Genomic DNA, 26,701 nt, shown 5'->3' with positions numbered 1-26,701 from the left:
TATGATTTCAGAAGAATACAAACACGAAAATACCAACCCCGAAAACTACCTCCAGAGCACCTTTGGAGGTAAGAGTTCAGAGCGCTCGTAAAAATCAGCTTACAGCGTTCGAATGAGTTTTCTCTATCTATTATTAATGACTGTAACAATCTCTATGCTTCTATTTCTAGTTCAACAATTTTCGGCTTTACATTTAATTGGTACTTAATACGTAGACGTAATCACTGACGTTTGTTGACATCGTTGCCGTAAATTAGATTAAAAATGGTACAGTAACTGTTGGACACGAAACACATACTCGACAGGAATGAACCTTTATACATACAAATCGCCTAACACTAAACAATTTAATCAGCATGCTAGTAACAAAACACATTTACAAATTTACCCTTTGGGCGAAGCTGTTTCTAATGGCTCGAAAGAGACCTGGAATAATTTCTATCGTTCAAGAACTTAGCACTTTGCAATTTTGAAGTCGTTACAATTCGTGTAGGGTCAGCTGAAGAATATCTTTGGTCGACGTTCGAGGACCAACTCGAAGACGTTTGAGCTCGATGACCTCGATACCGCAGCTTCAGGAAATATTTTGACGAATCAAAGTTTAATCGTGAATCCGTTAACGTTGATAAATGGCACAGGATTGCGACGCGTAAGAGTACAGACAATCTTTGTATCGCGTGATCGCTTCTCTCTACCTATTTCCTATCTCCGATGCGTAGATTGAGCTTTCCTCGAGCTTTTAGGAAGAACCGAACTCACGTTGTTCGGCTCTTAGTGGCTTTCAATCATGTTTTCCTCGATCAATTCCGGCTGAAGTGCTTGGTCTTTGCTCTCTTCTTTCGTTTAAATACAAGTCAATTAAACTATAAATGCATTACGGATAAATGTGATCACGATAGTAAATATTACAAACGATTAGAAAATATCAATTTCTTCATGAAAGAAAATATTACTTCTTTTCGGATGGTTAAAGGTACAAAAGAGATCAGAATTCATCTTAAATCGTGATTAGAGAAAAATATTGACGTTGATTTTTAAAACGTTAGTAAATTGGGTGAAGGATCATATACTTTACGTATCGTAAAGGTAGTTGTTGCTTTTAACATCATTGACGACCAATCGTGACTGGACAATGATGCGCGATTAACAAACATAGAAGGAAACTGTAGTCGGTCCCAGTGTTGGTTGCAAATATGTATTTTTTATGAATAATAGAACAAAGCGTGCAAGTTGAACGATTAACGAACAGTCAAAGAACAGGTAAGACAAATTTATAGTAATTATAAATTACAAAGGTTCTTTATGCTCGTTGATCATTGGAACTTGCATGTTTCGTCCTATTATTCATAGTTGGTTGAAAAATACATTTTTGCATCCAAGAGTGAGATTGCTTATTGTTTTCTTCGCATTCGCAAGCCTTCTGTTTGTGTTGATAGAAAAGAGTGCTGACGGAGAAAAAAAAAGCTTATTTGGTGATTGGTAAAGTGTGAAATGGACATTGTTCCGGACGATCCGAAGAATCGAGAGCTTACGATTCGAGATCTGGGCACGTCATTGTGATCAGCAGCTTCGATGATATCGTCGACCATCCAAATACGACTGGATTGAACGATATCCTAACACGAGGACCGACGAATCCTCGACAAGGAGTTATCTCAAGGTCCGGAATAGGATATCCGTGAATTTTTTTTGGAAAAATTCCACGCGTCGCCGAACGTTACGTTTATCGTGGAATCGGTGTGTTTCACTTATCGAGGAGTCCCAGTTACGGGGCTCGCGCGTAAGACGCAGTTTGCAAACTGGTTTTTGGTTCCCGTTCGATTGCTTTTGTTTTGGAATCTCAGCGGAGAAAGCGAAGGTTCGTTTGACCTACCTGAACGTAATATGTTCTGATTTGTTCTCACCGAGCAACTGTATCGTTTTAATGCGTGGCTTTTCTCGAGCATTCAGTTTAAAATGTTGTCTTCTAAGTCAGTGTTTCTCAACTATTTTTTATATCACGGTTAGAGGATTAGAAAGTCAAATTTCTCTAAAATAAAATCTTCTTTGGAAATAAATGCAAGTTCAGATTTTTCCTTTTGTGGAATGCTTTGTATCTTAAAGGATAAGAAGTACTGTTAGTTCTTAAATTATATTTCCGTTAGATGTGTTTAACTATTTTAACTTCAGAGTGTAGCATACATGGGTTAGGAGGTCTAGGAATTATTTTCGAACAAAGCTTCTGTGCATTATTCCACGTTATAGACTAAACGATACAAGTTTAATGGTTCGATCGTTCGAAATGAGAATTTTCGCGATGAAAGATTGCACTACGGAAATTCGATGGAAAGGAAATGAAAGGAAAAGGAAAGGCGATTTTTCACAGATTGAATGGATGGTCTATCTCGAGAGGGGACATATTTTATCTTCGTTCCATATTACGTAGAAACGAGTGGCTTTCCGCCTTGTAATTACATCGAGATTAGTTTCGTGGCAAGAATCTTTTTCTTTTTCGATAAGGATTGCGAGCGAAGGCGTAGGACGAAAAAATTAATGGAAATGGGTTGCTATTAAGTCCTCTAATAAGCTTCTCCAGCATACAATAATACGTTTCTTTAAATGATAGATTTTGTTGGTTTTGTTGAACGCTAAACCTCACATTATGAAGAAATTTTACAAAAGCTAACTAAATTGCAGTGACATTAAGAAATGAAAAATTCTAATGCCTTTTTTTAGCATTATTTCTAAACATGGATCTAAACTTAAAAAATAATTATTACTGAATTCTTGATGTTTGTTTCTGTAATTTTTGCATCGACTGTAATAGGAACAGTATTCCAGAGTAAAGCGACAGATTTAGAAGGTGTTTTCGTTAGGGTAATTACATATTCCACTGATTGGTACAGGCACGAACGCTATGCGACGTGAAATCAGCAAAACTGGTTCCCTTTCGCCCTGGAATCGATTTGCCACGAAGTAGAAAAGAAAAGATGTTATCACAGCTGTCTCTCTCTCTCTCTCTATAAAATTTAATTATGTCACCTCCTCACCGCAGCTAATCGCTTGATCGACGCTTAAGAAGACTGTCGAATGAGTCGAACACGATATATAATTTTTTTTTTTACTCGATACGGGAAGGCTGGATAGTCTCACAGTAGAATAACCATTGTAGTACGATTAATGGAGAATGCTTCAGCAGCCTCGAGCTTGTCACGTCGATTAGTAATTTTTATGTCACTCTGTCTCCCGTGGATCGTTCGCATCGTCGTACACGATTCTTCCTCCAAGGTTCTTGCGTCTGATAACAATGATTAAAAATTTCAGTTGTTGTCCGCCACAGTGAAATCATGGCTGGGGCTCGTTACGAGCCAAATGGCAGCATGGATCGTCTCGTTTCTGCGCTTCCTCAGGCTTCTATTCGTCATGTAGGAAAAACTCGTCGTCGCGATAAGTCTCCCCGTAATCAAAGTACTGTTACCCGTTACTCGACGTGTCGTGAGTGTAAGATTTACGAGCGACCTTGAGAACGTCTCCTCCTGTCGACGGAAATCTCGTCGAGACCGTGCCGCACTAACAGTGTCCCCGCTCGAGCTTCCGGAGCCGGCTTTAGTCTCGTCGGTGGTTTCCCACTATCCTAAAACGGAGCTGTTTGAACGACCCTTTCAGGTGAAAAGAACGTCCGCCGCTCTGTTCGCCGAAAGATCGAAGATGAAGCTGGATCTGGCTAGGAGGTTAGTGAAGCCAGAGTTGAACATCGAGGAGAACGATCTCGACGCAACCACGGCCTCCTCTTTCAGCAAATCGAAACCAGCGACCGGTAAACCGTCGATCGCCGGGACGAGCAAGGTCGCCAAGTTCACCAAGCCGGGCGCGAACGAGCGCAGACTTTCGATCGAGAACTCGCGGGAGGACTCGAAACTTTCCAGACTGAGGAAAGGTCTCGAGGGCCCGTCCAAGGTTACCATCAGACCGTTCACCTCGAAGAAAGGACGAATAATATCCGAGAGAATGGTCACTTCGATCTCGATCGAAGAGAAAGTGGAGGACGTCACGAAACCGTATGGGACCACGGATCCATCCGTCATCACCGTGTCCTCGGAAGAGGCGTCGGCGACCACCCTCGACTCGGCGAGGATACTCCCTGGTACTCGCAAGAAGTCCAAAGAAGAAACATCTCGCGAGAACAGCAGCGATCCCGTCACCACCATTAAACCGAAGAAATCAAGTAAACAAAATTATGCCCATCAATCGCGCAACAGAAAGACGCACGAAAGTTCCGTGACCCCGGCCGAAAGAACGTCGAAGGAATCGCAAGAGGAAAACGTTATTCAGAAATCGAAATTTAGCAATGGCGTTACCAAACCGAGCTTTCGACCACGTTACAGTAAAAGGACGAAGGAGAACTCGTTAGAAGATAAGACAACGGAGTTGACTGGTACCACGAAGATACCGGCTGCTACCAGCAGATACTCCAGAAAGAAGGCGGTGGTGAAGACTGTGGAAAGCGTGCAGAAAAGCACATCAGAGGGGCCAGTGACGCAGACGAGGAAGGTAGAGTTTAGGCCAAGGACTGCGACCTACAGAAGACACTCGGAGGTTCCTACGACCTTGGTCGAATCCACCACCAAGATAGACGGCGCTGGAGTCGCCATCACTCCTCGATCGCAGAGGTACCATTCCAGTTTGAAGTCCACGTCGCCGTCCCCTCGATCGGTACCACAGGAACCACAGGTGAATCTGCAGATCGCGAACGACACCGCGCAACAAACGCCAGGAATTACCGGCAGCAGCAACGGCGACAGCGGCAACACGAACGTCTTCAGCCCCACCAGAAGTGCATTTATAACCGGAAATGCCACGCTGCTGGAGCAACTGAGAAGCACCGTGGCACCGCTGTTGAGCTCACTCGGTAACAAGACGCCCGTCTTTTCTGGCTCCTACAGCAATGTTAACAACGCGGTAATTATTCATCGTTACACATTTTTATAATTAACCGTAATCTGCTTATTAGACTCTTCTTAGAATTTAGTTAATCATTTTAATTAATTCAATGCAGGCATATCGTATGTTTCAAGCGTTTTTGTAATATTGCAGTTATACGGGACTATAACGATACGAGCAATATTGCATTGAAAATGTTTCAAAAGCATTCTAACAATATTATAAAACGACTATTAGAATTTTTCTTTCAAATACCATCGTTTCCTTAATTTTTTAATTTTAAAATTATTTTATTTCCCTTGCCCTTTTATGATTCACACAACAAAGTTACTAGAATCATAACAATGCTTTATTCAAAAAAAGCTGAAAGATACAGTTGGAGTTTAGGTAGTTAATTTTAATTTTAACATTAAAATTTTAAGTGTTAGAGTTGACTGACTTTTATTCGTTTTGTTTGATGTAGATCGCATAGTATAATATTTGTCAACTTTAACACTTAATTTCTAAATAATCGTCGATGTCGTTTGTGAACAGAATTCAGCCCCCAGAATCACGCCAAGCGGAGGGCCACCGCGATTTAGCGCGAGATACAAAGGCGCGGAATTGTTTATCAGAAAGCAGAATAATATTTATCAGCCTACCGTGCCATCGATCACTAGTTCGTCCACTACGCCAGTCACACCCGTAGAGGTAAGATTATTCCAACATTTTCAAAGGAATTCTAATCGTTAAGTTTAGCAATCGGTGTTATTATAGTTAATAAGCCTTAAAATATTCAATAATTTGTGAATTAATGGGCGGTTAATTCATAACTCATCGAGGCAAAAAATTGACAAATAGATTGTCATTTTCTCTGAATATTCCATACGTATGAACAACCGAAGATCAGCAGGATTAAAGTTTCTTACGTATGTATTTGAACGTTCGATGGTATAATTTCATTTAGGCAAAAAGTAAGTTTTCTATTAAGGAAGAAACTTTCCCGCAATGCAGTTAATTTAGAGAATTAAAACCTCGTATCGGTAATGAAGACTGAAAAATAGATGTATCGATCGTTCATTCATTCCGTAAAGTATTATTAAAAATTCCGAGAGGTCGTGCATGAAAGAAATGGATCGTGGAAATGGTTACGGAGGTAAGATTACGTGGCTGAAGAAAGTTGAAGCTAACAGTAAGTCAGTGTGGTCGTTTTTTGTGTGCTTAAAAGGTTTTCACCACGAAGATATCCGAGGAGATCGAAGCCGTTGCACCACCATCGTGGACCGATCACACTGTTGGTGTCGTCACAACTACATCCGGAAATCTCGATTCTAACGACATCGATACAAATACTCTGCGTTGAATCAAAAATTTCAATAATATTTCGACAAATGTGCTACTAATTATTAACCTTGTTTCTTTCCATCAATATTTTAGTGATTAGCCGTTCCTGAAGGATTACTTTACCGTTTTTCTTTTTCTTTTTTTGAAAAAATTTTACGTGTACAATGTGTATAATTTCTAAAGGTTTTTCATCCATTTCACAGCAAATTATTGTTATACTCTTGACATTGATACAAGCATTGGTCGCACAGAAAAACTGAACATCGAGAATAATTCTTATACAAGAAACAGATTTTATCGTTACAGTTCTACAGTTAAAACAAAAAAAGATTATAAATAACACACGGAAAAAATGAATAAAAAAAAGCGCCACTAATAATTTGTGATTAACGTTAACGCCTAGTTTGTGATTCGTGGTATTTTCAGTTTGGGTTCGCATATACTAATGTGTACAGCTACTTACGTTCTTACTATCGCCATAATACATATACTGTATTATACAAGATTATATACAATTTTGGTAATAAATGTACTGGTTTTTGGATCGCACGCGACATGGAGTTGTTCGTTCTTATTTAAACGCGTCCATGAATATTTTATAGACGGCGTCACAATTACTTAATTAAGATTCTACGCATTCGAGGAACAAACTAGCCAATCTTTCATGCGTATCTGATTTTAGAAGCGTTTTCAAGATGTTATAATATTAATTTATATCATTAAACACAAAATTTTCACTTGTTAAGTATATCATAAGCCGGTTCGTTCATTTAATATATGTTTGCGTTGTTAATAATGTCTATGAACTTGTGAAAATTAAATAAAAAGTAACGTGACCATGCCTGAATGAGATTAATATTTATTTAAATTTGACGCAACGAGACTTTACTTTCTAGTAGAGGCGCATTCCGATTGCACAGGTACATTTTCGTGATCCATTCGTTTTACGGTGTTCCAGGGCGGCAACGAGTGAAAGTAAATGGATGCTGCATAATGTGTGTCCATTAAGACCGTGTTAAAGTTATCTGGGGCATGTGGGTGGATCTAGATCGATACAAATATATCAGGAAAAGCAAGTAATTTAAGGTCACAAATGTATCTGTGACGATGCAGCCTCGACCTATTTTTCACAGACGAATTTTTTTTGTTTCAAAGTTAAAAGCGTTTACGCTGATACACTTTCAGTTGGAATGTTGCAGTTCGATCTATAAACGTATAAATACTTCCTAGTATATTAACTCTTGTAAATTTAATTTCTCGTCAACCGACAAATAATTAAGATCGTCGTCGGCATAAATCACGTTCACATGTTTTTCTAATTCCATGTTATGAAACCTATCGCTGGAGACCTCTGTGAGAGAGGATTAACAGCTGTGAGAAATCCCGATTAAAATAAAAAAATCGAAGTGAGCGGCAACCAGTCTCTATTGCCCGTATCAACGATCCCTCGCTCGAAGAACGAGTTTCTAACTCGCTACTACTTTGCTAGTTACCAGTATTTCTTGGTATATTAAAACAGCCTCGGTTTCTCCTCTTCTTAGGTAGTTCGTATCTCCACCAAGAGATGGTGCATGCTCACTCAATCACGGGTTCAATTAGTCGCCGGGGGGGATCAATTAAATTAACGCGTAATCGCGTAAAAGTAATTTATGCCTCTGATCTATTCATGGAAGAGTTTTCATGCCGTTAAATGGCAAGAACGAACACCACGTATCGTACAATCGATTGTATTAGTGTATATACACACTGATTAGAGGATGTTGCTGCACCGACGACTTAGAAACTGTACATAAGATAAAATCACGTATTCCGACCACATGGCACTTGTTCGATGTATAGCACCCTGCACGCACTAAATTTCTGATTCTAGAATTCCGGCTCGGCACCACCGATCGACGTCTCGAGTCCTGGCGAGCCTCGATTCTTCACCATTTACCAGGCGTTGGAGTCGGCTAGCATCAAGAACGAACAGTTACTAGGAAACGCAAGCGTACAGGGAGAACAGCAAGTTGGCAGGGTCCCTCAGGTAGACTTTAACGCCACTGTCGCTAACGGAACCAGCAATAATTCTAACAATGACACTACAAGCCCGACCATGAGCCCACAGACCCCAGACACAACCACTATTCAGGATATCACATTGATCCCAAGATTATCCGAGGAAACGGAGAACTCCACCTCCGTGGTTAATACAGGGGCCCCCGAAAACCCTTCGACGGAGAACTCCACCCCCGTGGTTACCACAGGAGCCCCCGAAAACCCACCAGCGACCGAACAAGCCTCCACGAGCACAGAACCACCCTCCACTACCGAACAAGTATCCACGAGCACTGTATCATCCTCCAGTACCGAACAGGTCACCACAAGTACAGAATCATCCTCCAGTACCGAACAGGTCACCACAAGTATAGAATCATCCTCCAGTACCGAACAGGTCACCACAAGTACAGAATCATCCTCCACTACCGAACTGGTATCCACCAGTACAGAATCATCATCCACTACCGAACAGACCTCCACAAACGCCGATTCAGCGTCCATGCCCGAACAAGCCAGTACAGAATCATCATCCACTACCGAACAGACCTCCATAAACGCCGATTCAGCGTCCATGCCCGAACAAGCCAGTACAGAATCACTCCCACGTAACACAGATACGACAACAACAGCCGCCGGAACCTCGAATTCCGTTGCAGAAACGACCACCGTTCCAGCGAATCAGAATCTTGGATCGACCACGATCGCCACCACGGATATTCCAGCTGTTACGAGCGTCGTGCCCGAAAGTAGTTCCGATTTGTATGGCAGCGTTCCACAAACCACCACCACGGATGGTGCAAACGTTAATACAACCGAGAATCCGGAAACTAATACCATACAATCGTCGGATGTAACTTCGACGCAAGCAGCGGACGCTAGCTCGACAGCTGCTACTACAACTGAATCGGAATCGAATAATATCATCGATGCAGAGACAACTACGACAACGCCTATAGCTACGTCTACGTTGAAGAGTAGACTGATAGATTTTGCACAGGATATTTTGTCTCGTCTACAAGCGTCTTTGAATACAACCACTGTACCAAGTCAGGATATCACGACGACGATATTCCCAGAGAACGAGATATCGAACGTGATATTGGATTCGAGCAGGAAGAGTACTTTGGAGGTTCTCGCGCAGTTGAACAGGGTGGAAACGACGACTGGTCAAGGAGAAATAGGAACGACGACGACCATGTCGCCGGTTACGATGGATCAGCCTGGTTTGACAACAACCGAAGGAATGACTACACAAAGCGCAGTAGGTTCAGTTAGTACTACGTTACCTACGACTGCGACCGATCAATCTAATGCAGTCGTAACCACTCAAGAAGACAGTATGCAGGACGACATAAATCTAGTCACAACCACTACAGCACCAACAACAACACAAGATTCTCAAACAGTTTCGAACAGCGATTCAAACAATTTTACAAATCTCCCGTTAGACGTCGAAGTGACTACCGCTTCGATAGTTACTTCTACCAATGACACTTTACTAACAGAATTAATGTCTATCGCCAAGACGCTTCTCTCGGAAGAGATAAGCGATAACGAAGAATCAGTGTCTGCTCAAAACTCAAACAACACTTCTAGTTTAACGAACGACGTATTAGACACGACTCAGGCTGCAGAATCATCGTCGATTCCCCCAGATGTTACGACAGAATCCGTAGAGTCAACATTGACCACTGTAACAATGCCAGAATTAACTACTTCCTCCGACGATCCTTCCCAGAACGAGGTGGATTCCGTAGACTTCACAACGACTGGTTTACCTTCAGAAAACTCTTCCGACACGGCTACTACAACCCTCCAAAGCAATGTAATAGACAACGAGGCGGAAGTTGCGCAAACAAATCAAACCACATCGTTAGGACCCCTTGTCGATACCGTAGAATCAACCACCCCCTCGATTATGACAGAAACTGAGACACGAGCGACTCTCTCGAGTAGAATTTTATCCGATATCGAAACGAGCCTCGACACAACAACACAATCTCAGACAACTACACCAAGTACAATAATGACAGTCACGCCTACAGAGAATCTCGAACTAACCACTAACAGCGACGATTTAGCATCGAACTCGATGACCATGACCGAGACTCAAACGTCTTCTGGACAAACCACAGAAGCAGTCATCGAATCTACAGAAACCGCAGCACAACTAACTAATCTCACAATAGTAACGTCACAGCCTGTGATGGACACTAGCACTAATCAACCCGAAGCATCTACGACGATCACAGTTCCTGAAACTATCCCTTCCTCTGTAAATACGATGACCACACCGCCAGCATCCTCCGAATCGAACGTTGAACAAACCACGGTGGTGCCCGATACAGAATTAGTTGAGAATGTAACGAGTAACGTAGACGTTGAAACTAACCAAAAAATAGAGTTGGAGTTAACGCCAACGACTACAGAAACGATTGGCGACGAAGCAACCACGCCAACGATTACAACCACGGCGCCGCTGGATGTTAATTCAACGGATGTCACAGAGGCTACTACTAACCAGTCCCCTCTAACAACCATCACAGAGCCCACAATGGATATAACTACTAACACGCCCGGTGAAACGACAATCATCCCCCAAACAACCCCAAACCCTGAGAACGAAACTCCAACTGTTGTTGCCCGTTTCCAGGATACAACATCAGCAACCGCCCAAGGGACGGCAGGTTCGGGAATCGGCCAAACGACCGAGATCACATCCTCCCCTGTCACAGAATCCTCTGCTGTTTCATCCACCGAATCCTCCACTTCTAGTCCCGATTCTTCTCTCATTACAACCACATCATCTTCGGTCGAGACAACGACAACGACGACAACTACGACCACGACAATGACGACGACCTCGACGACCACTGGACGCCCTTCTGACGAGGGGGCATCAACGCCTCAAACGACGACAATGCCAACAAGAACGGACGTCGTCACTGTGATGGCGGTGACCGAGACAACGGTTCCCATGCAGACCACCACCGTCGATATAAACGAGAATCTCGTGTCTACCGAAGCTTCCACCAACGCTCCGGGGACTACTGTTTCGACAAACTCTGGAGGAAGTGCCGTGAATGCAACAGGTAGTGCAACGACTACGCAAGCAACACCTGGGATGACGATGCCCACGAGACCTTTGAGCGGTCAGATCGCTCAGGCTCCCACGACACCGTACTTAGGTCGATTCGGAGGCAGCAGACTGACGCCAGCTCCACGCTTCAGTCCAAGCTCTAGCACTAGAGCACCTCTGAGAGATTACTTGATCTATGGAATTTATCCTAACAAAACGATCGTTAGGAAACGACCGGAGGACAACCTGATCGACGCCAGGAACGTGGACAGCCCGTACGTGGTATTCGGTATCTTCCCGGACGGCAGGCTGGTCCGGAAGTTCCCGAACGGGACGATAATACCGGATCCACCTAGGAACCCGGTCGAGGTTGTGTTCTCACTTAGCACTTCCACTACCACTAACAGGCCACCACCCAGGCCGTATTATAACCAGGTTAACCAAGGCACTTACAATCAGTATCAAGGCCCCGGCAGCGTTAATCTTGGCCTTTCTGGTAACGCGATCGTCGGCCCCAATGGAGGTGGACCCGGTTTCACGGGACCACTTGGTACCCCTGCTAGCGTCCCGAGCACCAACGAAATGGTATCTCTTATTCCACCTGTTCATCATCGATCGTTAGCCCGGTCTCGTGTTCGAGAACGTTTACTCGGGAACGGATTTCTCGACGTGTTTCTCCGTGTAGTCACTTTGGATCTTTCAACTGTGTCATTGTTGCATGAAAAGTCAGAGGTTCGTTTAGTTGGAATTATTTTGGAACGTCTTAATACGAACATTTGGAATATCTTCGTTGGTGAAAGCAAGCGAAAAGAGAAGATTATTATGAGATTTTAAGGTCATCGTTATTTTTTAACAACGTATTATCAGTAACGTAGTGATGTAACCAAGATCAAATTTAGTCATGTAAGATATAGAGACATTTAAATAATCTTGAACGGGACAAGTCACGTTTGCACGATTCTCAAATTAGAGAAAACATTTTACATACGTGTAGATTTTATTTTGTTACCAGAATATATCGAGTTTTATGCTCACAATGACACAGCCTACTTGCCTCTTGTTTAACGCTTTGGTTTCGTTGAAGTAGTTTCTTTGGTACCGTAATAAACTAATTTTCCAATGTCGTGATCATTAATTGTATTACACGAGTTCTTGTAGTAACTTTCACGGCATATTTGCAAAATTGTTTTCCTATTTCATTTTTTCTTCTACGCGATTCTAAGTAGATTCAACTTCGACATAAGAATTTATCAAATGCCCACTTGAACGTAATTTATATTGAGATTCGTCCTTTTAGTACCGTTTTTTCCGCAACAGGTGATTGTACATAATTTTATTGTAAATGTGTAAATAATTTGTTCTATGTGTGTCGCATGTTTCTTGTCTTTATGCACCGTGCACATCGAAACGCACCTAGTTTTTGGTCAAATTTGTCATTTCACGTTACCTTTCGAGACTCTGATTGTATTAAATATTTACATTTTGAATTCTGCATTTCAAGCTTACCAGATCATACATCGGCCACATGAACAAGACAAAATGGAGCGAATAGTATACTGTATAAGTGGTATTCGATAAACTCTTGGAAATAGGATTTGATAAATCATCGTGATTCGTCATCCCGCCCCGACGACCGATATCTCGTGACCCGCCGAGCACAGCGAAACTTTGATCCACTGTTCTTTATTTAGTTTTCCAAGTTTTCAATATCCAAATAAATTCTATTAGTGGTCGATAACTCAGAGATAGATTAAAATAAAAAATTAAGAAGGGTTATACGTTTGAACTATTCAAAATGGTAGTTTTGGGAATGTATTAAAAGGAATCTATTCAGCTGTTTAAATTGATAAGAGCTTTGATTTTTATTTATCTTATCTGATCGAGACTTAGAATATTTGTAATAAAAGTTTCGTTTTATCTATTCTACCGGAAGTCGTTGAAAACCATAACCGTTTCAACCCTCGTTCAGAGCAATGGATCAAATTTTCACTGGATAATAATTTCAAGTATCGTATTGTTGCAGCGTAACAAAAATTTGACGTACGTTTGAAAAATTTGAATCGTTTGGTACTGTTTAGAGCAATAACCCGTTGAATACGCAAATGGGGACACCGTCGAGTGCAATGTCTGCGATTCCCGGTCTGCTGACGCCGACAGTAAGTACCGGTCGACCGCCGACCGATTCGCAGGGCGGTCGTATCGTCCAAGATCGAGAGAGGGACGAGGCCACCAGGACGAAAGAGGCCGGAGGTCAACGCAGCTCCGTGTACATCGGACAGGTAAGAAAGCAAGAGAGACAGAACATGATTTACAACGACGCTGTGGCTGATTCTTTCAGCGCTCCAACGTATCTCTCGTAAGGAGAAAAAAACAAAGAGACAATGTCGTATCTTTCAGGACAAGTTCGTCAACTATTGGACTGATGGGGCGCCTGCCACTAACCCCCGCGTTGTCAGTGTAAATATAAATTCAGTAGCTGTAAGTACAAACGAAGAGAAAAGTACAACTTCGTAAAACAGAACACATTCGGGACGGTTATTAATTTTTCGTTTTCCCCCGCCTCGTGCGCGGCGAGGTCCAAGAGTACTCGGTTCGACCAACGTTGCATAGGCGGAAGTGTCAATATTGGTGTATATTCTCTCACATTTGAGATACGAGAGACTCGAGTTTCGCGTTCGTGCTATTCGTTGTGTTTGAGTAATTGCGACGTAATGACAATGCCGCGCGAGAATTCATTGCCCTGTTAAACAGTCGCAACGAGTCGTCGACTGTGCTAACAAGGAAATGTCGAGACTTACTGCGCTCACTATTGCGTCAGGATTTACATGCAAGGGTATTTTTGGTCGGAGACACACCGACTCCAGTTGGTAACAATGTTACTTCTCGTTTTTATGAGACGGTCCATTTATAACCACGTTACAAACGATAGCCGACTATAATGATAATGATTCTTGTATTCTACAAAAGATCTTCCATGGTTTAGCCGAAAACTCTTGGATCATACAATTTTACATTAAACGATTTTATTAATAATAAAAAGGAAGTACTAAGGGACTGAGTGCCAAAGTAGAAAAGATTAAGATATTTTCATAATTAGGTGTAGAAAAATCATTTCTTTGCGATTATAAACGACATACTTCTATAACTTAGTCTGCTGCCAATGAGGGACCATCGCCGTCCGTACCATCTTTCGAAAATCTCTTGAATAATCAGCCATCAGGTCGAGTCACAGCCCCGCCTGGATTTCCGTGGAGGGATCCGTTGGATCAGATTTTTGGAATTACCACCTCCTCTCCAGTGATAACAGCTTCGGTCGCTTCGAACACTCTGGTTCGTATTGATCGAGTTGCTCGTTTGGAAGTTTTCGTTGCAAACACTGTTAAACTTGGGTGTATGAATTTTTGATTCAGGACGATTCGGCAGAGGCAAATGGCTCGTTCCCTCCACGTCCGATTAATCCATTTGTTGAAGTCTTCACTCCGTTCTCTAGCGTGATTGGTACCCCAAACACAGTGTCTTCTACTCCAGCAGCAGCTAATGTTGCTCCAACAACGATGCCACCTCCTACAACTATGACAGCTGCACCTACAACTACTCCTCCTACTACTACCACAACACCAACAACTACAACCACGACAACTACAACTACATTGGCTCCAACAACAACAACAACCACATCTACCACTCCACAGCCTGCAACAACTGCTCCAGCAACGCAAACAACAGCAATTGCATCTCAAACCACAGCTAGTCCCTTGTCTGCAACGACTCCGTCTAGTCAAACGAACAATTTGCTCACGAATACGCAGCAACAAAACGCGTTTGGCACAACGTTCGACGACTTGGCCTTTTTGAATTCATTGGTAAGTCAAGTGAAAATTCAAAAAAATTATTTTATTAACGCTGTTATTGGTAATACGCTTAATTCTGACTGTTATTTTATATCAAGCAAATGTCTCCAACAACTATTTCTACTAAACATCTTTTAAATTTCGAAAGATTATTCGCTGCTTTTAAATAAACAATTTGTTACTTATGAGTAAAAATATCTTGCGTTTCATGGTGGAACGAATTTAAACTACATGCATAGTTTTATCGATGTGAACGAGCAAACAAATTTGTGTAGCATAAATTATAACCCCTTCGTATATCGTTAAAATGACAGTCATGCTGTTTTTGTCGGTTTCGATTAATGCAGATTTTTCTGGGATTATTTTTTTGCAGTTGCAGGGTTCCTACAGAAGTAGCACGCCCAAAACACTCACGCAGGTCGAGCAGCTTTTAGCAAATAAGGTATATATTTATGATGCTGTTCTATAAAACGTTATGAGAAGAAATCGAAATGCGAGAATCTTGCTGAATTAACAATAAATGTAATTATCGTTTGGTCCGCGACGCGAAAAGCGAGAAACGAGTCGATACGAGGCGTTAAACAGTCCTTTCACTTCTTTGCACCATTGTACAACGAACTGCATTTTACTAGAGCCAGTGTTAGTATTGCAAGAGCCGGTGTTGCTTTTCCAGCGCTCCTTTCTCGTGTTTCTGTGTGGTACGAATAAAATGTCTGAGTCACGCGAGAAGAAAAATTCGGTAGAGATCGGAGATTATCTTTAGTCACGCCCTTCTAAGAAAGACATAATGACGGATCTGCGACGATCGCAATCATATGATCGGCCAGTCACGGTGAATGGACTGGAACAACCTTGCCAACGGCCTTCTCTATTCCACGCAACGGTTGTCTGATATGTCTTCTTTCGATAACATTTACGTTGTTAGAATTTAATTCGCGCGTATACATGGTATTAAAGTAGTTGCGATAAGTACATTTGTGTCCTGATCGAGCGATAAGCCTGCATATCCAATTCAGTTCTTCGGTTTCGCTTCGTTTCGGTATACAAAGTTACACTATTTTAACCCCTAACTGGTATTGTGTGTCAAACAAGCGTGCCAAAAATAAACACATATTTATATTTTATAAGTATTGGGTTTATTTTAAAAATCAGATTTCTTAACTATCGTACATCAATTCTAGATTTTGTCGTTGGCGCTGAACAAACAAGGACCAACTCGAGCGTCAAAGGCCATTAATGTTGAGAGTGTATCGCCAAACTTGATCATTCAGTCCACGCCAAGGATCCCATACGAGCCAATAGTGATCGATCTATCTCCGTCGTCAACGGCAGCAGCTCCCACGTGGAACACAGCAACGCAGCAGCAAACCGCCGAAAACTCATTTAATAATTTGGTATCCGAACAAGTAACTTGGAAGCCAGTTTCGACCACCACCACGAAAAGAACCGTGGAATTGACCACAGCTACTTCACCAGCAGCTAAAACGACTCTGATAAGTACGACCAAAGCTCCGATAGTTAACACAATCAAACCGGTAACAACACCAAGACCCAGGACTACCACTCAAGCGCCACTAGGTTTCGGTGCCAGCCTGTGGCAGGCTTTGTTCGGTGGTGGGTTGTTCGCACCACCGCCCACTCCGAAACCTGTGAAACCGAAACAAGCGAAAACCTTGCAAAAATCTGTCAGCATCACTCCAAAGCCTGTTCAAACGACGCAAAAGTTAGAAACTACTAAAGCAGTTCCGTCCACTACGACCTTCCGAAGCGTGGACATTTCGAAGATCGAAGTGAACACTCCCAGTTCCGTTACAAGAAATACAAAATCGACTGCACCGAGCTCGATATCCACGACTAAACTCTCGTTGTTGAACAATCCAAATCCGAGGTTGCCCAATGTTGAGATGTCGTCGTTCACCTCCGAAGACGACGCGAATTTCTTGCTTAAATTGCTGCGCGTTGCTCAAGAGGGTAAGTGAACTAAACTTAATAGTTTCTTTGTCCACATCTACGATATAATCTATGAGCTAATCTAACGATCTAATCGATCAGAGTCTTCCAAGGGTTAATTCTATATCGAGTAGAAATGGACAAATTAATAAAATATTTTGTGATTTATTTACCGGGACTGTCGTGTGTTGTATCGTGGGTCTCCTTGTATTCGTTGCAGAAAATAAAGCCAGTGCCTCGAAAACGTCATCTGGCTTGAGTAAAGATGATGAATCTTTCTTAAGAGCGATATTAAGCGGACGATCTCTCACGACAACTCCCCCGCCATCAACCGAAATCAATAATGCTGCCTTGTTGGCGGCATTGTTAAAGGCTCAAGGCATAGAACCGCCGACTCCTTCAACAAACATTAGAGAACAACTACTGTTAGCCGTGAGTACTGCTCGTATCGATGCAATAGACTGCTGCAATTCACATAACAAAGCAGTCGATGGGACCGACTTAACAAAAATAGATGGAACGTTTCACCTAAATATTTTTAGTAACCAGACTCAACAAAGCCTGAAGCTCGAGATGATTTTCCTTTTCTCAAATATTCCTCCAAGATCCAAATGTCAACATTATGAAAATTTCTGTCGCTTTCAAATTCACCAGCAACGACGAACTCTCATTTTCACCATTATGCTACAAAATTTCATTTGCATTTATATTCTTTTCAATCGTTAGATCATACATTGCACTTTCTCCGGGAGCTTCCGTACAGCTCTTTGGAGGTACGTGTCGTGAAACGCAATTTTATAGAACGCAGTACCTTTTAAATAATATTCGATCGGTTATTGGTACGCGTTGCACGTAGTGTGGGGCTTAAAAGGTGCTTAATCAAGCCACGCGGCCGAAGTACAAAGTAACAAGAAACTGATCGCGATAAAAGGAAATAATTGCTCGTCTTGTAACAGAGCCTCGGCCAGAGCGTCACCTCTGCTCCAACCGCATCCCCGACTACCGAGACTACGACAATTACGACAAGGCCGCCATCGACTGCAACTCGACCTACGGATACCACGAAAAAGACGGTGACACCGAGACCAACCTCAGGACCAAGGATACGCACTACAACGTGGTCGCCGAGCTCGACATATCCACCCCCCCTCTTCAGTTCCTTCTCCAATTACGGTATTCCAGTACAGTCGCTCGGCGGCGAGAATTCTGGAAATGGCGCGTTATTCGGTGCTACCAGAGCATTCAGTCAGTTTCTCGGCGCTGCCCTGAGTGTAAGTAAATTCCACATTAATTGCTCGTTAGTTATCCCTTACGTTGGTTCGCGACGGAGATGGGCAACATTTTATTCGAATAATAGGCGACGAAAAACACCAATTATATTTTTACTAATTTACCGTGAAACATTCCGCGTAATTAAAATTTCTAATTTTAATTCGACGAGTTGTTTATATTTTATTCTTTATCAGATATTGCCCGCGGTTTCTCGTCGGCGTTAAAATTCGTTTAATTGGAATCGAGTAAAGTTGATCGTTAAGCAAATAAGCTTGTGACGCTTCGATATGTTTACGTGTTGCAGGGGGCGGCGCAACAGTTGCAGTCCTTAGTCAGAAATGGCACTAGAATCGTGTCCGAGGCGGTGGGTGGATAGAGGTACCGAGAGGGAAAGAAAATTAATATATATTCCCTAGGATAAGAAATTAATTCGCGAACGTGAGAATTTAGTACGGTACGAGCGTACGCGAGAGGACAATTTTGCTTTGGAGGATCTGGTGGCAGCCGATACTTGGAAGAAGCGTTCGCATAAATTTCGTCGAATCGGGGGATTTTCGACAAATCTTGCCGATAGATTAAGTGTTTGTTCGATGTCGGTGGAAAACATTTCAAACTTCATTCTTTTTTATGTATAGATCGTAGCGTTACGTGTAATAGCTGATACTCTAACTTGGGTGATTATTGATTACGTATTTTATTTCAATCAGTGTAGATAGTAGCATGACGCTTGAAGGGCGATTCGATACTTAATCCTTAAAACACGGGGGCCTTGAATAACCTCTTCTAAATAATTTTTATCATTCGTGAATCAAATAATATTAAATTTAATATTAACTGTGTCTTCAATTTTAATCGAACTTCGAACGTCGTATGGATAATTTCGAAGCAACCATATTAATTTGATAATATTTTATTTAGAATAGTATTTCAAATGGAATTATTTCAAAGTTGTCCAGGTCTTCCAAGGGGCGCTGTCGCCCGTGTTTTAAGTTTTAAGGGCTGGAGCTCTCGGTAGCGAGGGCCGAGACACCGATGACGAAATTCTTCAAGGCTTCCGGTCTCGAGTTTTCGATAGGAGCAAACGACGCTTTGCAAACGTTTCTGGGGTAACGTCGTAACGGTTCGGCGCCTCGTACCTCCTGAGACATTTGTAACGTTCGTCGCAATTAAGGTAATTAATCCGGGGGGAGGATGGGGAGGGCGACGACGCGCCTTGTCACGATTCGCGAGACAGTGACGATTCGCGAAACGCGTATCGACGCGGGTGCCCACCCACAAAGATCGATTCAACGGCGACCTCGTCGGCGATGCTGCGCTAAGAAGGTTGTAATTTAAAGTATCTCTGAATGAGAGCGAGAGTGAGAACGTGTGCATGCGTGTGAGCGAGAAAGAGAGAGAGCGAGAGAGTGGGAGAAAAAGAGAAAAACAAGGGTAGTCGACAGCGAAGCGTCAACGGAGTATTGTGTACAGTTCGCGCGCACCTTTACTGTACGGTGCGTCGCGTACCTTTTTTCCTTTTTATATAATAAAGCTGGAAGCGTGTACAGTACACGGATCCTTGGGGTCTCTTGTTTGTCTTTCATTCGTACGGATGGTAGCTCGAGTAGTAATGGTAGCGCCGAGTAATAAGCTTGGTAATTTAACGAGCGCACTAAGGGTTGAAACGTTGACGGTTTTTTTCCTATTCGAAATTTAGTGATATTGCGTTTCGTGGTACAGCGTCGCCGGGTATTTTGTTTTGCGCGAAAACGTGCGGAGATACAGCGCGAGGAATATTTCCACGGACGTTTGATACGCGCAAAGTGATTCCGATATTTAAACCAAACGGCGGTTTTCGAACGTTCTCTATAACTTTCGTGGACACGTCTATAATTTCGAGTTACGCGTATCCCGGTGGATCGTAGGGCGTCGAGAGCCGTTGTTTATATAAATTTATCGACGAATAAAAGTGTCAGGGGAACGCAGCACGCGAAACAGTTTGTTTTGTTCGTTTCTTTTGTATTAAAAAGTTACTTGTTCTTTTTTTTCTAGATCTACTGTGAGAATGTGACGCGCGGTTTGGAATGTTTTGATATCAGTTTGGTAACGAATAAATCGGTACACTGCACACGGTGTATTTTAAGTTATAACGCATAATCAAATCATCGAGTGGACTTAGATATCGTGAAGATAAAGGTTAGTACTTTAGATGTTTATCTTCAGAAGCATAACTCTTTTCGTTTCTTGGATTTAGTTGATTTTTAATCTTTCGATTTTATACAATTTCCTAGTTCTTCATTTAATGTTTCTGTGTATTTATAAATATCAACCAGCAGTCACTGAATGGTTTACTCATATTAATTTTTTTTTTATGAAATATATATTTTTGTATTTGTACATATATTCACGTTGACATAGTTCTAACAGCGAATGATAGGTAATTTCTAAACCAGAGGTAAGGAGGGACCTGGAACTTCAAAGACACGCAACTTCAAGCTGAGATCTTTCGACTGATATATGTATAACTTGTTTATTCTAGGACACGTAATCGGTGCAATATAGCTGTCATAAAATTTTCCTAACTCTGTAAAATACATAGGTAGGTTAGAAATAAGATGTGAAATTTATTCATTACAGTGGTTTCTATTAATTCAGCGATGGAAAGGTTAATTCCTTTTATTGCTTTGACTTTTAGATACATTATTTTTTCTTCGAAGCAATTAAAAGTGACCCGCCTCTCGCTTTCGAATTAAATAATTATTAGGTATTTTTAATTCCAGGCGATTTTGTTTACTGCATTTCCATAATTTCTGTTTTTATTTTGCTCACAATATAATTTCTAACAATTCTTTGTTCACGCTGTTTCGATTAAATCGTGACACGATCATTATCAGGTATATATACATATTCTAGGATTGTTTCCAAGAATATATTAAAACTGAAAATCATCATACTAAATAAGAACTAAGATATAACCAAATAATACATGAATTTCATACCAAACTACTTCAAAGATTATTTATAACTATAATGACTAGAAACGAACAATTTTCAGCCGATAGGATTTGCATAAAGTGTTGAAACATGGAGGAAAGACAGAAATTTTACTTTTTCCTCGCATGACTCACCATTCTAATACCAACATTACTCTACGCCATTTTCACTAGTTATTTAGTATTTAAATTACATTTAACTTATCTCCATCGAAATTTATATGGTAATGGACTTGGTATAAAACCACGTTACATAAATGCACAATTAAACATCTTTTTTCCAGCCGAAACAAGTACGCTTTCGTTCGTAAAATGATTAACAGCTTTGTTTGCACGCGTGCAATTGTTTGTCCAGGTTCGATTACTTTGTTAATTGTTTTTTCCTCGGCAACAAAGGCACCGCCTAGCGCAACGTTTTCGATTTGCAACGTCCGACAGTTTATGACGTGCGTGCGCCATAATTTTTCGCCCCGGGCGCGTTCGTTCACGTCACTTCGAATCGGGACGGAAATTGTTATTTAAAATAGTTCTAGATTTAACGTTCGTCATCGTGGCATAATCAGAGTGCGAGAAAAGTAAAAAGAAAAAATAAGAACTTGTTCCGCGGCTATGATTAGCTCGCGTGACATACGGTTTCGATTATTGACGAAGAAGGTGTTTGCAACGAGCGCGGTAGGTAGGAATTATTCAATTACAGCGTACACGAAGGCGTAGCTTTTTTCTACCATCGCGCGGAAACAAAGTAACAAAAAAGCACGAACAACGAAAAGAGAGATAACGCGAATAAATTGCAAGGAACTTCTTTCCTCGCTTTTTGTACTTGGTTTCCCCTTTGCGGGAACGACGTCGAGGGTCGGTCTAGAACAGTGGTGCACAATGTACGTCGCTTTCGTCAAGTTTATCCGGCTCGTAAAATCAAATCTAAATTAAAAAATCAAAGCTTGAGCGTGAAATTTACAAATCATATTTAGAGATTAAAATATAGATTTATAGATACGTCAGTAAAATTTTAATGAAACTCGTGAAAGTTCTTATCTATATCTGTTTTACGAATGAAATAATTTTTAGGAAACGGTTTTGTTTCGTTTCCTGTTCATATTCGAATCAAATTTAAGAATTTCGAAGAATTGAAAAAAAAGGAAAATATCAGAATGTCACTTGCATGCAACTACTGTAATATGACGAAATAAAATTTTGTCAGCATTAAATGGAAATAATATTATTGTACTTTTGTTTTAACCGGAGAGTATTATTTTGTTTTATTTGGCCCAGTAAGGAAAAAGGTTGTGCACCACTGGTCTAGAATATTAATCACACGCTATGACGTATTTAACAGTCATTAGGGACAGCTGACTAGACAGGATTCAAAGTATTCAGAAGTTGAAAGTGACGGGGACCTTCCTCTCTTGTACGCACTGACAGAAACAATAAATGATCTTTCCAGACGGTACAATATAATTACGAAGTATTTATAAGAATATACATTTTTTTTTTTACGTCCTATAGATAATGCGATACGACGTAAATGGAACAATGGCTTAATTCGTGGCGGGTTGTTCCACGTCGGGATCTCTCCTTGATTTTCTATTAATAATTAACTCGTTTCACACGGTTCTCGACTTTTTCCGTATAGTTTCGTCTTACAGAAATTATTTTCTTTCAGCGTCATGGTTTATATTTGTCGATGAAGCGGCTATTGAAGACGGTATATAATTTTATCACGAAGTAACAATATCAGTGATTTGCGAAATGCATATCGTACGTCCTTTCATCTTTCGTTATTATCCGTATAATTCGATAAGTATAGAATGTTAAAATCTTTACGTGCATAATCGTCGATCGATACTTTGCTAGATTCTTATCGAGGAATTGCCATATGTAGCTTTCATTTTCGAGAATTTTTACATACTGTAAATTAGATGCTATAAAAAAAGCAGTATCGAGAGTTTAGGAATCCTCGTTGTAAGAACTCTGTTAATTAGGAATGTTAGGATGTGATGTTTAGAGAATGGCTTGTCGAATGGATTTTAAATGCATTTTACATGAAGTCGTACTACTATATTGAATAACATACGGTGCTGGTGTTCAGAGATAAATGCGGCATTCGTATAACGTTACTATCGTTATACAGTTAAGTTTCACTCGAGGATGCCAGTTGTTCAATAGTTAATTCTATACTAGAGATTATTGGTGCTCGATGACGTTATTAAATCGTTGCATAGAAATACGTACGATTTTAAACAGTATCGTATCATGTGTTGGTGAAATGTGTGTGTTGAGTTGTATACCAAAATATGCATTACCTGGAAGAAGATTATTTACTACGAATTTTGAATCAATAAGAAGCCACTAAATTTAAATGAAGATTGATCCCAGTTTGATTACTTGAATTAAATAATCAAGCAAAAGGTGTCATTTTCCAGTAAGGTGAACGAAATTTCGACAAGAATGATCAATCTTTGGCTGAAACCACTTTAACCACTGATTTCGATCAAAAATTGTAATGCAAGATTGCAGAACCCACACAAAGACATACATATATAGATTTTGGATATCATCAATTTGGTGAATGGAATAAATTTATCGTTCGAATATAAAAGAAGCAAATAACGACGGTAGGGGCAAATGCGTTTTCTGAGTAAGCATAATGGGCATGCTCGTAGGATGAAGGAGCTCGTTATGACAAAGAAAGCTTCCGATCGGCGATTAAAGGACGCCATTTAAATTTCCGTCCAGTCACCGATATCGGATCGTTGTTTACACTGTACTACCGCGAAACGGTCGCCAGGAGTAGTCGGGATACCGAAGCGCGAAGCATGCTCGAGGATAAAAGGGGGAGGCCTCCTCGTACAGGTTTCGCCTCGGCAAACTCGCCAACGAAAATCCCTGAAACGGAATTTCGCGCCGATAAATAACAAGAGAGCTCACCGACAATACCGACTCGAATCGTTTGGTACCACATGCCACTTGGTACTCCGGCAATTTAAATAAATTAACGGAGAGCAAGCGTATCCAGGCCCCGCGTGGTCTACGAAGGTGAGGAAGAAGAGGAAAGGCAGGGAGAAGAAACGGGAGGACGAGGAGGAGGAAGCGTGTACGCACGGACCGATTGTGAGACTGGAACACCCACGCGTGCTCGCGATGCCTCCGCGAATTTTTTCTTCCCCTCTCGGATAATTACAGCTAATGGCGGTCATTGAGAATGCAAGATGCGTACGCGTACCGATGCTGGGATCCTACTGTTCCTCGATCGACGATAACTCTCATCGATCCGTCGCAATTTCGATGTTCCTCGAACGAATAGATTTTGATTAGATTTAAATTAACACGTTCATTGCCAGATCAAAGCAGTATAATATTTTGCAAAAGTAAAATTTGTATTCTAAACCATTGCAAGTTATATAACCTACAATTTGTTTCGCTACTTATTTTTTGTAGCCTTGTTAAAATTCACAAATTCTATCCAAATTTATTTCCCTCGACGTCTTAACTTGTGTTTTTTAACTTAAAGTGTTAAATCGTAATTACTATGTACGTTTTAAAACAAATATTTAGATGAGTTTAGAGCAGCACTAGTAGTTTAAATTTTTATTTAAAATTTATTATATGTACGATTCATTTATAAATTCGTTTAAAAATTAGAATCTATCAACGAACGTTTCAAACAAATATTTACATTACAGTATTATTAGTAGATCACATTTTTATTTAAAATTTGTTTAACTCTGACAAACGTGATTTCGAATACCGAGTATTGCCAATAATTTGGAATTGCGTAACCGATCGGGGATGCGATTAGATTGTTGAATAAAAATTCTGAAGGCGTAGCTCGTCTCACAGAGACCATTCGTTTTAATTGTTGATTTAATTTATTGGTTGAATCGTTAAGTAGCCGCGGTATTATCGGGCCCCGATGCACTCGTACGATCGACTGGACGCGATAGGATCGATGGGCTGATCGACGAACGCGCCATGCGGAAGAACCGCGCTCAGGAAGATGAAGAGACACGGCTGTCCGGTGATTTTCCGACGTCGGGACGAAAGATTTATTTCGTGAGCTCTCCGCGCACGCATTGTGCTCTCGCAGCTCGTGCTCGATCCGACGATCGTTTGTTGTACACGTTTCTCTGAATCGATAGACAGAGTTTGATGCGTATTTGTTCGCCTCGTTAGGGGTGGTATGTAACGTAAGAACGAAACGGAAAATAACGTACAAGATCATAGTCCTGGCGAATGATCGAGGGGCCACGGGACAGTGATGCACAGCCTTTTATGCATCGGGTCTACCGGGAAGTTCTATTCCTTTTCTCGAGCAAAAGATAATAATACAATACATTTCTACACTAACTATTATTTTGTTTACAATAGAATTTTAATTGCATCAACTTTGATAACACTTTTCTATGTATCGAAAATTATTATACAGTAAATGGCTAGAACTAGGGATCTTGAGTCAAAAATAGAAATAAAGCAACGTTGGAGAACTTTCAATATAATTTTTATTTTTCGATGGCACAAATCACGCCCAACCCCGCGTCCAAAGGTTTTCCCCGAGTTTATTATTCCACGATTATTGACAGACACGAGTTTCATCGCGGTATCCACGGTTTAAAAGTCGCTCGGTGCCATTCATGCTGTTCGTGATGCATAAAGAGAGGAGGAACGGATCGTTCTTCTCACAGCGTTCCGTTGCACTTATCTGCCGCATCAAATCTCATCGTGCAACATCGAATAAGGAGTCGGGGTTCTCCCTTCGTCCCGCTTGCCCCCCGAAACTTCTTCGTCCATATAGAATTATAGCGATCGATCTCGCCGTAGATACGATAAATACATCGGAGCAAGGACGTCCTTAATTATCCGGCGATTGGACAGCTTCGCGATCCAATTTGCGGCTCTCCGTGCACCGAATCCTTTCCGTACTGAATCATAGAAAATGTAGCAACGCTCCGGCTGCCGCGGAGTGAGTCAGCCTGTCATCTCTTTGGCATCGCGCTGGCAAAGAAATCGCCGACGCTGCCGCCGCGGCGTTCTCGCGCATTCCCACGATAGATCGGTGTCGCAATCGCGACAATGCAACCCGATTGCACACGTGGGGAATCGAATCGCGATTACACGGGCCCTCTCCGGGTCCGTTCTTCCTCCCTTCCTCCCCCCTCACCCCCGCGAGACGCGATCGGACGTTCGCGAAAACTATCCTACCGATCAATGAAACGATAAATCCTCGTTTCTTCTCGCTGATGGACGACTTCGGTACCTTCGCGCGATGATTAGCGGATACCTGGCTTCTTCTTGCT

The 26,701-nt window shown here is 41.5% G+C and overlaps 1 protein-coding gene across 6 annotated transcripts in view; it reads left to right on the top strand.

The window, feature by feature from the left end:
• Window positions 1–20,347, top strand: part of LOC143340808 (uncharacterized) — a 58,991-nt gene extending 38,644 nt beyond the window's left edge. For 2 of the 6 annotated variants that reach the window (XM_076763119.1, XM_076763120.1), the window contains exons 5-18: window positions 12–68; window positions 494–649; window positions 3,646–4,938; window positions 5,455–5,610; window positions 8,114–11,947; window positions 13,441–13,641; window positions 13,760–13,840; window positions 14,513–14,692; window positions 14,773–15,225; window positions 15,587–15,655; window positions 16,395–17,184; window positions 17,384–17,595; window positions 18,120–18,434; window positions 18,740–20,347. In XM_076763119.1, the coding sequence (XP_076619234.1) occupies window positions 12–68; window positions 494–649; window positions 3,646–4,938; window positions 5,455–5,610; window positions 8,114–11,947; window positions 13,441–13,641; window positions 13,760–13,840; window positions 14,513–14,692; window positions 14,773–15,225; window positions 15,587–15,655; window positions 16,395–17,184; window positions 17,384–17,595; window positions 18,120–18,434; window positions 18,740–18,811 (7,869 nt within the window). In that variant the 3' untranslated portion in view covers window positions 18,812–20,347. The remainder of the gene's footprint in view (window positions 1–11; window positions 69–493; window positions 650–3,645; window positions 4,939–5,454; window positions 5,611–8,113; window positions 11,948–13,440; window positions 13,642–13,759; window positions 13,841–14,512; window positions 14,693–14,772; window positions 15,226–15,586; window positions 15,656–16,394; window positions 17,185–17,383; window positions 17,596–18,119; window positions 18,435–18,739) is intronic. The other 4 variants (XM_076763122.1, XM_076763125.1, XM_076763121.1 and 1 more) reach the window with 4 other exon arrangements.
• Window positions 20,348–26,701: the final 6,354 nt, after the last annotated feature.

Source organism: Colletes latitarsis, chromosome 4, assembly GCF_051014445.1.
Source record: "Colletes latitarsis isolate SP2378_abdomen chromosome 4, iyColLati1, whole genome shotgun sequence".
NCBI classification, from domain to species: domain Eukaryota; kingdom Metazoa; phylum Arthropoda; class Insecta; order Hymenoptera; family Colletidae; genus Colletes; species Colletes latitarsis.
Note: the sequence above shows the minus strand (reverse complement) of the source record. Positions and strands in the feature narration are given on the sequence as shown.